This window comes from Spermophilus citellus (assembly GCF_964194105.1).
Source record: "Spermophilus citellus genome assembly, chromosome: 6".
Lineage (NCBI taxonomy): Eukaryota > Metazoa > Chordata > Mammalia > Rodentia > Sciuridae > Spermophilus > Spermophilus citellus.
Window position 1 is genome coordinate 96917934 of NC_138187.1, and position 16704 is coordinate 96934637.

A 16704-nucleotide genomic window follows, 5' to 3' on the forward strand; every position below is an offset into this window, starting at 1 on the left:
CATGAAAAGGATAGCAATAAGCCAGTCTGACAGTTGCCTACCCTGCCTTGCTTGGAAAGTGTAGTCAAGGCTCCGGACCACCCTCTCCCAGGTGCAGTCTCTGTGTTTCCTCTGCAAGGTTTGCTCCCTGCTTCTAGAGACCTGTGAGAGAAACTTCCTCCTTCCTGCGAGTCCTGTCTGTGTCTGTGTGTCTTACCAGACCTGACTCAAACTAGTCCTGGGAACTCTAAAACATTATGTGTCTTTTCATCAGTAAATAACATTAACACTCCCATCAGAGTCCAGTTATGAATCTCCAAAACAAATCCAAGTACCACCCATCCAGGAGAGAGCAATGAAGCACATCGCAGTAATACCTTGGACATCTTTGACTTGGTGTCAGCAATGAGGAACGACATATTGTTGATTTCATTCTGCACAACGAAGTTCTGCTCCTCTCTCTTGAAATTCTAAGAAGTTGCAAAGGAAATTTCAGTTTTAACTATTCAGAAAAGAGTGTGTATTTAGAGGTCACATAAGAGCCAAAAGTTTCTCAGGAATGGGTATTAATTTATGTACAACTTATCAAGAAAGGAAGCAAGTGTTTGTTGAGTGTGTAATGAGGGGGCGTGGCTAGGGCTCACAATCAGAGGAGCCACAGACAGCAGGTGTGTCTTAAAGAGGGGCACCCTGGTTCAGAAAGTTTAAGCCACAAGTCAGCCAGTGACAGGATGGGTCCTGCAGCCCGAGTTTCCCTGGTGAGCTGCAGGTACTGCCTCCTGAGGTAAAAGGCACACATAGCTGCAGCTCAACTTTCTACTCTGTCAGATACTTCACCCACTTTTAAAATATCATTACAGTATGAATTAAAATTAAAAACACAAAAAATGGCAAAATCATTAAAAATTTGGGAATGAATACAACACATACTAATAGGTTTGTATTTTAAATATGTGAGATTAAAAAGATATTCTGCTTTTTTTCCTAGACATCCATCTAAAAACTTGCCGATTTTAAGTTCCAAAAATATGTCTTGCATATAAATTTAAAGAAGCTTCTTTTGTACTTTAGTGATTGATATAGTTTAGTATTCTCTATTCCCCAAGGAAAAAATGTTGTATTTACTGCATATTATATTGATTCAGCCACATCCATGTTTATAGCAGCTCAACTCATAATAGAAAGCTATGGAAACAACATAGGTGTCCTTCATTAGGAATGGATAAAGAGAATGTGGTATACATATACAATGAAATATTATTCAGCCACAAATAACAAAAAAATGGCATTTGCTGGTAAATGGGTGAAACTGGAGAATATCATGCTAAGTGAAATAAGCCAATCCCATAAAACCAAAGGCTGAATTATTTATGGATGCCAACCCAAAACAAAGGAGTTTGGGGAGGGGAATAATAGAAATCTAATGGATTAGACAAAGGAAAATAAAGGGAAGTGAGGGGGAAAAGGGAGTAGGAAAGACAGTAGAATTAATTGTGGGTTAACTCCACATCACGTATAACATCATGAATGGGATCCTAAATAGAATAAGTTATACTCTGTGTATGTATAATCTTCCAAAATACATTCTACTGTATTCTGTAACTAAAAAGAATAATTTTTTTAGAAATGCTGTTTTTATTTTTTCCTAAGTGATTTATTCCTGGGAAACTCCTATTTGTCCACTGAGCATCATAGGTGGAGTGACCCAACACAGGAAATGAAAGGTAAAAGACCCCAACCCATTGTTGCTCTTTGGCAGTTGAAGATGGACTGATTTCTTCTAAAGTTTTCTTTCAGAATCCTGCAATTATCTTACACAGCCCTTTAAATGAGTTATATAACATAAGAGGTCACTGGCTTTTACCTAGAGGAACATAAAAAAAATCTAAAATAATTTATTATGACAAGAGAGATGAAGAATGTCAATGTGGAGATGCAAATTCACATGTAAGCAGAGCCATTATTTCACTTAATATTTCTGTGTGACACATTTTATAAATTTTTATTAAATTTGACAAGGTTCCTCAGATATAAGCAAGGAATAATATTGATTATCCTATTTAAGTAGGAATTTTGAAATATTACATGTTCAAAATGATTTGTTTTGTCCAACAATCTGATAATGCAAATTGCAAAGATCCCCTTGGCTGATCAAACAAGCTGAGGTTTTGATTTTATTTTCACTGTCTCCCACTTACAAAGTTTCACAAAATCATAACTGATATGAAAATTCTAGGCATTAGAGTAATTCTGTACCAAAACAAATACCCATATTTATGCTGCTTATTACTGGAAATAACTGAGAGAATGCTCTAAAATTCTTCCTATGATTAAGATCCTTTTTCAGATGTAAAAATCTATAGTTCTGTAACATACAAAGTAAAACGAAAATGCACTACAGATTCAGAAATTCCATCAGCAGGATTCTGGCAAAGCTTTATATCCAAAGTCAAATGATTCTAAAATGTGAGAAAAGCCAAATTCCTACAGAAGAGAGAATGTGATGCAAACAAGGAGAGGAGGCAGCTGGTCCCTGGAGATCAGCCTGTCTCGGCACTCAGACACCAGTACCACCAGGAGGCAGCAGAGTGCCCAGAGACAGGGAAAACCAAAGGTGAGATGGCACAGCTCCCGGTAATGCCAATCTCACACTCAGATTTAGGGACAAATTTTTTAAATGTTTTTATGCAATGCCATTAAAAATATGTTAACTTTCAAAGATAAATTTCAAAGATCAAAAGTAGGCTATGTTCCCTCAAGGTCTGCAGGGGCACCTCCCCTCTCTCCCCAGCTGTCCAATGAATCCTAGAGTACAAGTTTGAGAAAAAGCCCCCCAGATATTTACTGAGGGCCTGGTTTATGTTTATAGAGCCCCTACACCTCTAGCAGTAGTTATTGTCTGTCGACAGCATCACACTTACATGGGACTTCGACCAATAGATGAAGACTTCGGCCACCATGCGGAAAAGCTCCTCTGCTTCTGGGTTGGGCTCCTTCAGCCACTTGGCCCTGGATCACACAATACATGTGGTGGCTTCTCAGTTATTCTTCGAGTTATTTTTTTTAAAAAATCATCCTCCCTCCCACAGTAAATCTGTTGACCACAGAGCTCAGGATGTCTCAAGTACAGTTGTGACTTTAAAAAATATGTAAATAAGTGTCCAACTATCAACTTTCACATGCAAAAGGCAGAACACTTCAAAGTAGGATTTCTGATCTTAAATTTCAGATGCCTGGTGAAGATTAACCTACCTATAAACATTCGATCATGCTACAACCATGAGGCAACATCTCACTAAGCAGTTAGTAGAGAAGCAGCTCCTAGGATCTGTGAGCAGAGGGATTGTCAACAGATTGGGGAAATGGCTCTTTTGATGAGTGTACCTGTTATAGTCCACAAATCTAATCAAGAGAGGGTAGAAGGCATAGAGGTCTCTGGCCAGTGTGGTGAACTCGTCTAGGACGAGGAGCTCAGCCTCCGACATGTCCCCTCTGGCCTCAGCTTTCAGGTGGTCTTCCTCAGACACCACCATGGCAGCCTTTTTCTTGAGTTTCTCCATCAGTGGCAAGAAATGAGTTTTTAAGAGCTGAGGTTTCACTTTATTGATAATCGGCTGGGAAAACACTGTGAAGACAGACATCAGGATTCTGCTCTGTACAAACATTCATTCACACTAGGACAGGTGGTTATGACAACTGAGAACAACTGAACTTTTCTCTCCCCAGAACCTGGCTTCTGACAATCAAAGTCCAGGTCCCAGCCTTTTTTCTAGTAGAAAGCCTACCTGCATAGTTAGTGTTCAAAAATGATTACTGGGAGGCTGAGACAGGAGGATCACTAGTTCAAAACCAGTCTCAGCCTCTTAGCAAGGCCCTAGGCAACTGAGGGAGACCCTGTCTCTAAACAAAATATAAAAATGAGTTGGGAATGTAGCTCAACGGTTAAGTACCCCTGGGTTCAATCCCTGGTACAAAAACTAATAATAATTACTGAATTGAATTCAATGTGCTTCCTTATTTCTAAAAAGGATTGATAGCTAATTCTGAACAGTAAAAAAAAAAAATCTCCCTTACTTTGGAAATTAATTATTTTCACACGAACAAATCCCAAAATTGAAAAAGGTTCCTGCAGCCCTTTCTTTAAGAGAGATACCCTCTGCTGTGTAGTTATAAGACTGCACAGAATTTTTTCATTTTATCACATGTTCGCCTACAGAAGGGCTAAACTACACAAAACAATGTTCTCTTATTTAGTAGAACTTAGAGTTGTTAATAACAGTTCCAAACTTGAACAGGTCATTATTAAAAGGAATTTTCCCCCAAAAGTAACATATGTACATTGGGTAAGTTTATTAAGAAAAATTAGAATCAACCACAATCACTTGTTTAAGTCAATAAGGCACTGGTATGTGTCCTTGGTGTTTTCATCAATGAACAAATTCATAAATGTGTTACATCTATTTCATTCTGAATTCATTTTAACAACTCTTCTTTTTACCCTCTATGACATCATGGACATTTCCTAAGCTATAAAACACTGAAACCTGAATTTTTAAAGATGCTATAATGTTTTAGTATGAAAGCATACATAAACTTTTTAACCACACTCTGGTCATTGGGTAGATTACTTTCAATTTTTCAATATAAATATTGCAATGATAGATAAAGTATAAATACTCAACATCTTTTGATTTCTTGCCCTGTTCCCTTTGGATATGATTGAAGTGAGCTGCTTAAAAATTCAGTTTTATCTTTGTCTACCTAATCATTACCTACTGAGTAGCAAAATCAATATTTAGTGTGCTTATTGGTTAATCTTATGGAAACTGACAAATCAGAAAAACTTTAATAACTGTGGAAAGTTACCCAATGTCTGATTATATCCACTTTAAAGAACAGCAGGACAGAAACAATATTTCCAAGCATAGAAAAAATAGCAGTAAATATTATAACAGGAATATTTTAGTCTTCTGTAGTTCAAATCTCCTTGGAAATGAAACAGTTTAGGGATACATTCTTCCCTTTTCTTACCTGCTAACCTCTTCATCCAGGCCCCCTCGTCAATCCCCAGGTTGTTATAGATGATCTTCAGGATGTTCCCCAGGAGCGTGTTCATGTGCTCTGAGCTCAGGGCTGTGCAGCAGGTCTCTGCCCTCTCCGGGTTGCTCTCGGGCCCGTGCTCCCACCAGCGCGACATGTAGCTGCACAGCATGGGCAGCACCACCTCCATCACGTGGGGCATCTGCGTGTAGCGGATGCCAGACTCGGCCAGCTCCACGATTTCTTCCATGAGTCTCTCCAGGGATGGGATATTTGGACAAACATCTTCCACACTGGCTGGCAAACTGAGTGCTAGGGAAGCACACAGAGAGAAATGATTAGTGAACTGATGAGAAAAGGGTGGCTTCTAGCCTTCACAATCAACAAAGGCAACCATCCCTGTGGGGCGTCAGCTCAGAAAGCCTTGGGAGCTCCTCCTCCCACTATGGCAGCCAGGTCAGGGCTGCTCTTTTCCCCAGTGCCTGCCTGAGCACCATCCCCTCTAGGTCAGCACACAGCTGCTCTGCTTTCTTCAGGACAAATAAGGAATGCAAATGTCTCCTGTTCCCAGGCCCACAGCTGCCTGAGTCTGGTCCTACATGCTCCACCATTCCCCATTTTCAGAGGAAGAGTTTTGTGGTCCTGGGTCTTGGTTCTTCCAGCATCCTGGATGCTCTCCCCACCTCAGGGCCCTTGCTCAAGACTCCTCCCCAGCAGGCTCCAGAGGTTCAAATCTAAACTCCCTTTTCCTAAGACCCCTCTTCCTTAATGGCAATGGACCCAGACTCTCCTGAATTGTGCCAGTGGGACCCTCACTCTCTTCTTGCTGAACTCTCACATGGCGGTTTCTTTAAGATCTACTTTGGGCTTTTTTCTGTTTTTCAGCTTGCATGTCTGTCTAGGTACTTCCTGGCACTCCTGTGGGCCTCTGCTCCAAGTTCATAAGTCTCAGTGCCAGATTTCTTGAATTTTTTTTTTCTGGACATCTCAAAAGCAGCCAAACCAAATGGTTTTAAATCTAAACTCTTCCTTTCCTCTCCATGTGTTGTAGTTTGGATATCAGGCATCACCCAAAAGCTCATGTCAGACAATGCAGGAAAGTTCAGAGGTGAAATGATTAGACACTGAGAGCTGTGACCTAACCAGTGGATTATCCATTGGGTGGATTAATGGTTTGAATGGGTGGTTACTGTAGGCAGGTGTGTCACTGGGGGCATTCTATCTTGTCCCTGGCTTCCCTCTCCCTCGCTCCCTCTGCCCCCAACTCTCTTTCCTGGCTGTCATGAGGTGAGCAGCGTCCTCTGCTATGTCCTCGCCCCATGACGCTCTGCCTCTCCTCAGGCCCACAACAATGGAGTAGGCTGACCACAGACTAAACCCCGGAAGCCATGAGCCAAAATAAATGTTTCCTCCTCTGCGTTGTTCTTGTCAGGTATTTTGGTCAAAAGCGACTACCAACCTGTCTCTTGAACACGCACTAACGTGTTCAGCCAGCCAGGCTGCAAATCTGGGAGAACCTCCAGGTGACAAGGGCCCCTACCCTCACACCCGAAAGGACCCTACCTGCAGGCAATCCCCCCAAGATCTCCTTCCTCATCTACTCTGTCCAGGGGCCTTGCCTGATGGCCTCGCCTCTGGACCAGCCCCATGGCTCTCTGACAGCTGCTCTTGGTGTCCATCCTACTGTTGTCAGGACAGATTTCAAAATGCATATCTATTTGTGCTATTCCATTTTCAAGGACAGACTGAGGTAGGAGGATAGTCCACTCCCCTTTCCTGACAAAAATCCTGCCTGCTCCTTCCTGGGTTTTCTCTCTTCTTTCACCCTTCACCCTTTCTCTCCTGGAATCTCTCTCCAGCCAGGTCAAAACGCTTGTGGTTTCCCCCATGTAACAGACTTTTGGTCTCCCCAATTTTAAGACTCATCCTGAATCTGCTGTGATGCTTTCCCAGCTGTTCTCAACTAAAACTGCTTTTCTGTGTCCCCAGGGCTATTTATTCCCAATTCTATCACACTCACCACTCTCTCCCCCTCTACTGCAAAGAGAAACTCCCCAGGGAAAGAATCAAATCTCATTAATCTTTCTATCTCATCTCCTCCACCCACCCCCACGCACATCACAAAATTCCTGTCCACTAGTTGACTAAAAGTTGAATTAAATCCTTAAATTCAATTCCTTTGCCTTGTTATGCAGATGATTTGTTTACAGAAACTAAGAAAATGAATTACCTGCTTTGTATATTTCCTTATCTGTAAAGAGATAATAAATTGCTTCATGCTTGATTCATAGCAAAGTGTTAAGGAATTAAAAAGCCCTAATGAGACAACTTTTTATGTGTTTACACTGAGGATTACTTAACCATTTTTCACTAATTACAAATGTATTATAGAAATTATGTGGAAAAGTATTACTAAGGCACATTCAAATATTTGTCTTTAGCTTCACCTGCTACTGTATTCATCACTATTATAATAAGTAAAAAAAAAAATCAAACAATTCATTAAAGGGTTCTTTATTTGATGAGATCCACTATAAAATCAGTATAACTAGCCAATGGCTCCCATTAACACCCATCAGTTACACAGAAACAAGCCCATGAAGAAAGAGATGTGCATTTGAGAACTCTTTAGGGCTATTAAGCAACCAGATACCATAGACTTTATCAGAAGAAGTCAACCAGAAGATGATCCTATGAGGGGTCATGGGGTAATGTCCAGAGTTTGGGAACTGTGCTTTGACTGGTTAAGGCACTGACTAGAATATCTAGTATCCACTTCTATTTAAAGCTTGTCCAACTCAATTCAAAAGCTAGTTAATAATTCTAATTAGAATCCAAAGACTAATCACTGACATCCTCAGCAATGGTCATTGAAAGCTTTCTATGGGCAGATCATCATATCTTCCCAGAGGGAAGGCATCAATGAAGCAGGGGACATGTGTGGACACCAAGAATATGTGGATACTCAGGCAAATTCAAGATATTGACCAAGGGTCTACAGTTTATGTTTTTTTTAGCTTTTTTAATGATAAAAGTTAAACTAAACTATCTGAAAAACCCACATGGAATAAAATGAGGTCAACATATCTGGGGTGAAGAATAGTGAAAGGTACGAATCCACAGATGGAATGAATGAGGATGGCCCTGCTGACTGACTGCAAGGGACACCTGAACTGGAAAGCAGACCCACTTCTTTTTTCCATATTTGCTGATCACTTGGTCTTATTCTTGATGGTATTGATTTTTCTGTGACTCATTTACTTGGGAACAAACATATTTTCTTTCAGGAACATGAGAGAAACAGTATACAACATTAAAAAAACAAACAAACAAACAAAAAAAACCACAATGCCAACTACCAGCCCTTCAGAATAAGGAACCACGGATACCCTCGACTGAAATCTCCCTGGGAGAACCACTTTAGGAAAACACAACACATGATGTCACATTCTGCTTGTGTTATCAAGCACTGCGCACACCCCACCTTACCTGCTCTCTCTCTGGAAGACTTGGTGTTGTAGATGGAGTAAGGGTTGTGCTTGTCAAGATGTGTTTCCAAAAATGCAACAGGAAAGGCACCTGCGAAGGCCGCCAGGCACTCTCCCAGGGCAGAACGCTGCCTGCAGGTGGAAAATGCTTATTTTTTTATGTCTTCCATGTGAATGGCTGAAGAGGTCACATAAACATTAACCTTGGCAAGTCCAACCTACCAAAGGGATACTAGGATTGCTACTTAAAAAGATAAATCCCCACATCCAATTTCTTTAATGTGAAACATCATGTATTCAAAAGCGAAATCCCTGCCACTTCATACAAGCTATGTGTTAGCAAAAAAGAATTTTAAAGGGGGGCAGGCCAGAAGATTAAAAAACAAAAACACATACATAAAACAAAACAAGAAAAGCTCTGTCACTTCCCCTTCAACTTTGAACACTTTCCTCCCTCCTTCTTTCCTTCCTTCAAGAACAACCTATTGAACCCAGCATGGTAGCCACACCTATAATCCCAGCAATTTGGGAGACTGAGGTAGGAGAATAGCAAGTTAGAGGCCAGCCTCAGCAACTTCGAGAAAACTTGTCTCAAAATAAAAAATAAAAAGGGTTGAGGATGTAGCTCAGTGATAGAGTGCCCCTGGGTTCAATCCCCAGTACCTTAAAATAAAATGACTAACAAAGAATTCTTGCTAGGTGAATAACTGGATTCAGAAAAAATTAAAAACTAAGCACTAACACAATAAAGCATTCCCAGCAAATTTATTACACAAAAGCATTGCTAAGACATACTAAATGCTAAAAAGTATTGATAACATTTAAAACTCATTTATCATTTACAAAGGAAGGAAGTTAAGAAATCACACTATGATCAATTAATTTGGGACAGGCCAGGATTCAATGCATTCCCTGTCAATGACATAAATTCTTTCTCTGTTGGCAATCGACTTAATCCAAAGTTTTCCTGGCACATTAACTTGTTTATTAAATAAAGAATAATAACAGAAATATTTTAACATATTATGATATACATAAAAGATTTTACATAAATACATTAAAGCTGATAAACTAGATCTAATTGAAGAACTACTGCATAATTCTCTTAGCGGCCAGGTTTAAATTCTTCACAGAAAAAAATACCATATAATGATGTGTTCCTTGAAGACCCACTATGCTCTGAGAATAGTGTCCTCAGGTGACTTTGTGAGCATTGTGTGTTCTCAAGTTTCCAGAGTAAGTTGTTTAACATTGTCAAATGCTGTAGACAGGTGAAGTAAGACCTGAAACTTAAACTTCAGTAAGAAATAAATGTCCATGGACTAGAGAAGAAAAACAGAGCAGGCTAAATAAGACATTGTGATAGGTTTAAAACTTAATGATGTAAAGCCTCCTAAAATTAATCAATAATTAATTATAGTACATTTTTCTTTTCATCAATCTTGACAAAATAATTTGAAAGTTCATTTTTAAGAATAAACCTATGAGACTAGCCAGTGAGATTCTAAAGTGAAAGAAACGTTAGTGAAAGGATATTCATTTAGACAACCAAACATTAATACTTACAAAGCTATACTAATCAAGGTGACAATTACATAGAAATAGGCAATTAGATCAGTGGACAAAAGTAATGGAGTTCACTCTGATGTTTTTAAGATTTTAGTTGCTTTTTGAATTAAACTATTTTTCAAGCAGTTTTTATACTTAAAAGATATTTTAGACTAAGGAAGCTTTACAAATTATTGAAGTAATGCACTATTTTTGATATGTAAATTATTTTCTCTTTTCCACTAACAAAAAAAAAAGCTAGATCTCTTCTCATTGATTCCTGTGTATGTTTATACTTATTTCCATTAACTCTGGTGCCAGGAGTCCAAGTTCTAGGGGTAAGCTGTGCACATCTGAAATGATTATGATACCTGTCTTTGCACAGGATTGACTCACTTTACCCTCTCAAGTTTTGTAATCAGATTATAAAATCTCATTTCCAACTATCTTTTTCTTCTGTTTACAAATATAGCAGTTACAATACAGGATCCCATTTTTATTCTCAAGTCCTCCCCCTCATTACCAGCTGCTCACTCTTGTTCACGTTTCATTTGCCACTTGTGTTCAGGTGTGCAAACTGCCTTTTCGCCTGATGTGTTTCTCTTGCTGATCTGTAATAACCCTTTTATTAAATGGTTAACCTCGTGCCTGTTATCTCTCATGTTTTTATACTTTTTAACATTGTTTTTGCCTTTATCATTCTCATTTATAAAACACAATGCACCAAGAATTCCTTATGACATGGGAATTTTGACATTTTACAGAATCAAGTCTATCAATTATTTCATATAAGGTCTCTCTCCTTAGTTTTATGATTTAAAAAGTTTGCACTCTCCTTGTAGCAGGTAAAAATGCAACTATCTATTCTAGTTGTTTCCTGCTCCCAGTTTAGCTTTAGTGTTTCAAGCCTGTGTTCTCTCATTCAATATTAACCAAGTGCCAGCTACCCAGATGCTGGGATGTAGCAGTGAACGCAACTGTCAGCTAACACCACAGATCTTACTATCTGATAGGGAAAACAAGAACTAACATGTAAACTGGTAATGTAATAATGGCTGGGTGTAATCTGCCCTCTGAGTATGCCCACAGTGTGGAGAACCAGGGAATCAAGATGCATCTGTTAGAAAGTGACTTTTAAGCTTATAACTAATAAATAATATTAATTTGGGGAGGCTTTACATCATTCAGTTTTAAACCTATCACGATGTCTTAGCCTACTCTGTTTTTCTTCTCTAGTCCAAGGACATTTCTTACCAAAGTGGGTTTTTTTTGTTTGTTTCTTTTATAATATTTATTTTTTAGCTGTAGTCATCAATACCTTTATTTTTTTTTATTTATTTATTTTTATGTGGTGCTGAGGATCGAACCCAGGGCCTCACAAATGCTAGGCGAGCACTCTACCGCTAAGCCACAGCCCCAGCCCTCTTACCAAAGTTTAAATTCAGTTCTTACTTTACCTGTCAGCATTTGACAATGTTAAACAACTTTCTCTGGAAACTTGAGAACGTACAAAATAAAACTGGTTTTATAAACTGCCTATATTCAGGCCACTCTGTATTTCTGATACACAGTGAGAAAGTGCACTAGCAGATTCTCACATAAGCCTCAGAAGCACTCTGTTTAAACTTTATGTTAAGAATGGTCTTTGCCATTATTGCTTTACTTTTTTGCCTAACTCCACTGTCCTTTATTAGATCAATTCTTATTTAGCTTAAAGATTGTCTAATAACTCTCAAGGAATTTAGGACAGTCTGGTCAAGTGCATAAAAAAGGAAAAAGTTATAAAATGAAACATCCTAAAATCAAACAGCTGTTACTAAAAAGTTAAACTTTAAAATTCTTAAATTCTTACCTTTCCACATAAATACTCTTGCTGGTTCCCAGAGCATATAAGCTAGTTAGAATTCTATAACAAGACACCTGCACATCTTCCACTAAGGGAAAAGAGAATCACACTTTAACAACAAAACAACAAAACATTTACACTTTGTCCTGAGAAACTTTGGGCTAAAATCCTTATTTAATATGTTCTAATATTTTTTAACATTTGGAAGAACAAAATAAGAACAGATTTATAAAAATGAAAGATAAAACTTTTTTCTCAAAGTTCTTGGTTTTTTGTTTGTTTGTTTTGTTTAAGGGAACTGAAAATATTCTCAAGAACATAATGCAATTACCCAGAATATTCTCGGAAGCAATTTGTAATTTTTCTCTGGGTATAAGAATAAAGAATGTCTCTAAGAATAAAATTAACCCCAAGAATATCTGGAAGGAGAGGGGATATAGGTAGAATTTGAGACTTGTTTCAAAAGTATATAAAATCTGTATCTTTTACCGTGCTCTTAAATGACTGACAAGGAGAATATTGGAGGGAACTGTTATTTCCCAAATTACTTGATATTTAAGGCATAAGTATGTCACTCTGCTACTTTCTAATGCTAGAAAAGCAAAAGAAACCTTATAGATGATCTATTATCCCATAAGACAAATTTAAAAGGCAAAGGAGTCTAAGAACTGTGACTTCCTAGTTCAGATCCTGTTACTGTTCCCTGTGGGTACAACGAAGCCTGAAGATTCAAGCCCTGTCTTAGGGCTGCTTGCCCAGGAACACTGTTCTGCCAACAGTGTCCTACTGGTTAAGATCAAGATTATGTAGCAGGTCCCTGCAGAAGCCCCCCTGAATAATTGGTTTTTACACAACATTGCCCATGGCCTGAGGAAGCTCCACGGGAGAGTAGGCACAGGTGGCTGTGCTCCTCGGGGTTCCCTCTTGTCCCATGTTCACAGCATCAGAGCAGGAAGTTAGGCCAGCTTGCATGCTATTTTTTCCACTTACTCTTGAGAATTCTGTGAATTTTTTTAAACTACAAATTATAGTCAAAACCAGTTGATTAAATCCCTCATGAATACTGACCAAAACCTAAAAGTCAAAGTTGAGTTCCCTTAGTGCTGTAATAATTTAGACAGGCTTGGTTTCAGTAGCTTCACGTGTGTTGGTTGTTGCAGCCTGTGGCAACACTCCATGTCTACACAGAACCAATTCAAAAGTGATTAATGTGGCATGTCATATGGTCCAACTGCACTAGAAAATTAACATGAAGAGAGGCAAGACAGAAACAGAATTTGGAACCTTGTGTTTCAACAATGTGGACACTACTGTCCCTAACCAATACTATACTGGTCCTCTCTGCAAGCCCATATGATCCAGAGATCTACCGCTATAAAAATGGTTCCTATAATTCAAAAAATGGTTCCTATAATTCCTATAATGATTTGCAAAACAAAAAAACATTTAATGTATAAACAGTGTTTGAATGACTCAGATATGTTTTTTATAATTTCTGACAATATTTTTTTAAAAGTGAAACTCTAAGTAATAGACAGATATACATACATATTAGATCTTCTCCAAATTGATGCTGGCCAATGTGTTCAAATAATGATGACAGCATGGGCAAGAGTGCCACCGTGGTGTAATTGATAATCTGTGTAACCCCTTTGGGCTGGTTCCGGGTGTGGGTGAACTGGCCCTGCTTCAGATTTTCCATGGTCTTCTCTAGATCTTCCGCAGCATTGTCCAGGAAGGCCCTGAGCGCGCTCTTCACATCCTCTAGACCGGTCTTCATCACAGTCCTAGAGAATCAAAAGGGGACTTGCACGGGCCCACAGCAGCCAACGCAGCCCAACTTCTTCATTAAGGCATCCACCTATCAACCCAATTTTTTAAATCAACTCCAGAATGTTTTTTCAGTATTCCTAAAGTGACAGGAACATTGCTCAGAGAACTGGCTTCATCATCAGCTTCATGAAGGACCTCAGAGCAAAAGGCTTTGCTAATAAGCTTGACGTGTTCCATCAGTGGTCTCAACACTGAAACGGCGGTTTTGAAACTAACACAACGAAGCTTCTGAGCCAGGTAGTTCATTCCAAATCCAACCAAAGGAGAACACATCCTGAGGCACTGAGTATGGAAGAAACCTTAAAGCTAGCTAAGTCATCTACTATAAATATCTTGTGCTTTCAGGGGTAGCATTGAAATCTTCTCTAGGACAGTGAAGGCTGACCTTGCTACAGAGTTAACACCCTAATGGCATCATTTTTAGTAGGAAGTGGAGGTACAAAAGAGTGTCTGTTTTCTTTATTTATTACAGAAAACACCTCAAGTAAAACCTGAAACATGGGAATGGATCAGCAAAGGATACTATGGAGTGTTTTCTGCAGTTGATATTTAAAAACTTTATTTAGATTTACCTGGCAGACTGTATGAACTAAATGCATGGTTTAGCAGTAAGCTCAATCATGCTAAATAAGGGGTGCTACATTTTGTTCACATGCTGGGTTTCAGTCAAGTTGACATAAGAGCAAAGCAGAAAGCACTCAAATGTGGGAGTTTGTCTACCCACGTGCTTACTGTGCAATCTTTAGCACAACTTTACTCATTTACAAATAGAAAATAAAACTGTCCTGTTTTCTATAAAGCCAAATGTTGTTATGAACATTAAACGCAAGTACCATGTCTGGAGACTCAGAGGCCTCTAAATCCACAAGTTCACCATTTTTCCCCTCACATTACATTCCCAGGTTGACCTTCGGTTACAATCTCAGCTGCTACAAAAATTACTGGAAATTTAAATAACCTGAGTAAAGTCATAAACTACTACTATTAGTAATTTACAAAAAGCTTTCTCTTTATCTAAGTCTTTATTATAATTCCAGAGAATAAAATCAAGACCCTGGGTCCTTTAAACATTTTTATATATAATTATTACATAGATTCATTCAGACAAAAGTGTATCCATTTACCTTGCATCCAAAGTCTGACCCAAAATATGGAGACAGTTGACGATAGACGTTGCATCATTTCCTAAAGGGGAAACAAGACACTGTATGAACTGCCCTGAGAACTTCCCGACTTGCTATCAATGTTTGTACTGCAAAAATTAGTCAACAGCACAACTCACTAATAAAATTCAACTGAAGATTTTAATAATCAAGTTTAAAATCATGCAGTTTTTCTGCTTAAAAGTGGTTATGCAAATGTAAGTAGGAAAGCAATAAAGCATGTCTCATGAAATAGCTGACATGCTTAGAAGCATTCAAAGCACTGCACAAAGCTGAAAGGGTTTCCAACTGAATTCTTCCAGAATCTTCCCTCCCCATGCTAGCTCATTTTATTTTTAAGTCATATTGTATGTGAACTTTAAAAGTTAGCTCATACCCTTTATAAAATGAAATGGGTTAAAAGTCTAACATTTTAATTCTGTTTTAATGACCCAGGTGTCTCTGCTTTCTTATTTCATTCAACTGCTTTAAGAAGCATTAATATGTCTGAATTTGACAGAAGATGAATTTGTTTGAATTTTGTTGGTCTTTGGCAAAAAGGAAGCACCAAACCATTGCTTAAACAATATCAGAAGTCGAAAAAGTTAAGCAATATTCCTGTAAGAGATTTGAAACGGGACAGATTCTTCCTGTAAGTAATGGGAGAATCCCATATTCTGACTATTTTATCAGGATTAACAGAACTAGTAGTGACACAAACACTGCATATATTTTGCTTTGTGGCAGGTATACTAAGAAGTAAATAAATAAAACAATGAATCCAAAGTAACATAGTAATTTGATCACTAAAATATAGTTGACATCGTTAGTTCCTCCTATACTTTCATCTCTTACACACACACACACACACTCATCTCCTGGGTCCTGAGGGTGACAACTCCTATTTGAATTTTTTATAACATTTGAATGAGTCATATCCTTTGTACAAAAAGCATCCTAAAATAAATCATGCAAATACACGTGGAAATTAATAATGATTCAAAATAAGAGTAAGCCAGTTTAGTGATATGATTTAGTGGCATGATGAATATATGAAAAGAGTAAAGTATTTATTACTGAGACTCTGAGTTTCTTAAGAAAATGTCTCATTTACTATGTGCTTCAAATTTCAGAATTTTAATACTAATGAAGAAAAATGAGCAGAAAGGCAAAATTTGTTATCTCCCTTTGTATTGGCAGATGCCAAACCTAAGACTTCTACTGCAGCCCTTAACTATTTCAACAAACATTAAATACCAGATATTCTTAAACTAATAAACAAAATACAATTCTTATCATCTTGGATTTAGTTGGAGTATAGATAATGAACCACTAAGCTAAAAATTAGCATGTAACATAATATCAAATCACAAAATACACGTGTGTATATGTCTACTATATGTATATATATGCTTGTATGCTTGTGTGTGTGTGTATATATATATATATATATATATATATATATATAAAATCTCAATCAAGTCACAACATGTGTATATATGTATATGTCTTCATCAGTACCAGAAATATATATTTAGGTATGTATATATGTAATCTAAATTCACAAAATATGTGTATACATACATATCTATATACTTAAGTGCGTATATATGTATGGTTAGGGGTGTGTTTGTGTGTGTATATATATAATTTCAAGGAATACAGATTAGAGTAAATGAACCCCTCTTCAAGGTAGCACTTGAGCAGTGACGTCAATGATAGGAGGGGATAAGCCACACAGGAGGCGGCCCTAGGCACAGGAACAGCACGTGCAAGGATATCAGAGTGGCCGGAGCGGGTGTAAGGTGGAGAGCTGGGAAGGCCTGGA

General features: G+C 38.2%; 1 protein-coding gene across 1 annotated transcript in view; it reads right to left on the reverse strand.

Annotated features, from left to right (window-relative positions):
• Positions 1 to 16704, reverse strand: part of RYR2 (ryanodine receptor 2) — a 610498-nt gene that overhangs the window by 94355 nt on the left and 499439 nt on the right. Inside the window, exons 64-71 of the mRNA XM_081299889.1 lie at positions 14859 to 14919; positions 13450 to 13688; positions 11908 to 11989; positions 8509 to 8639; positions 5011 to 5331; positions 3364 to 3604; positions 2901 to 2988; positions 357 to 449 (exon numbers count right to left, since the gene is read on the reverse strand). Coding sequence (XP_081156015.1) covers positions 357 to 449; positions 2901 to 2988; positions 3364 to 3604; positions 5011 to 5331; positions 8509 to 8639; positions 11908 to 11989; positions 13450 to 13688; positions 14859 to 14919 — 1256 coding nt within the window. The remainder of the gene's footprint in view (positions 1 to 356; positions 450 to 2900; positions 2989 to 3363; positions 3605 to 5010; positions 5332 to 8508; positions 8640 to 11907; positions 11990 to 13449; positions 13689 to 14858; positions 14920 to 16704) is intronic.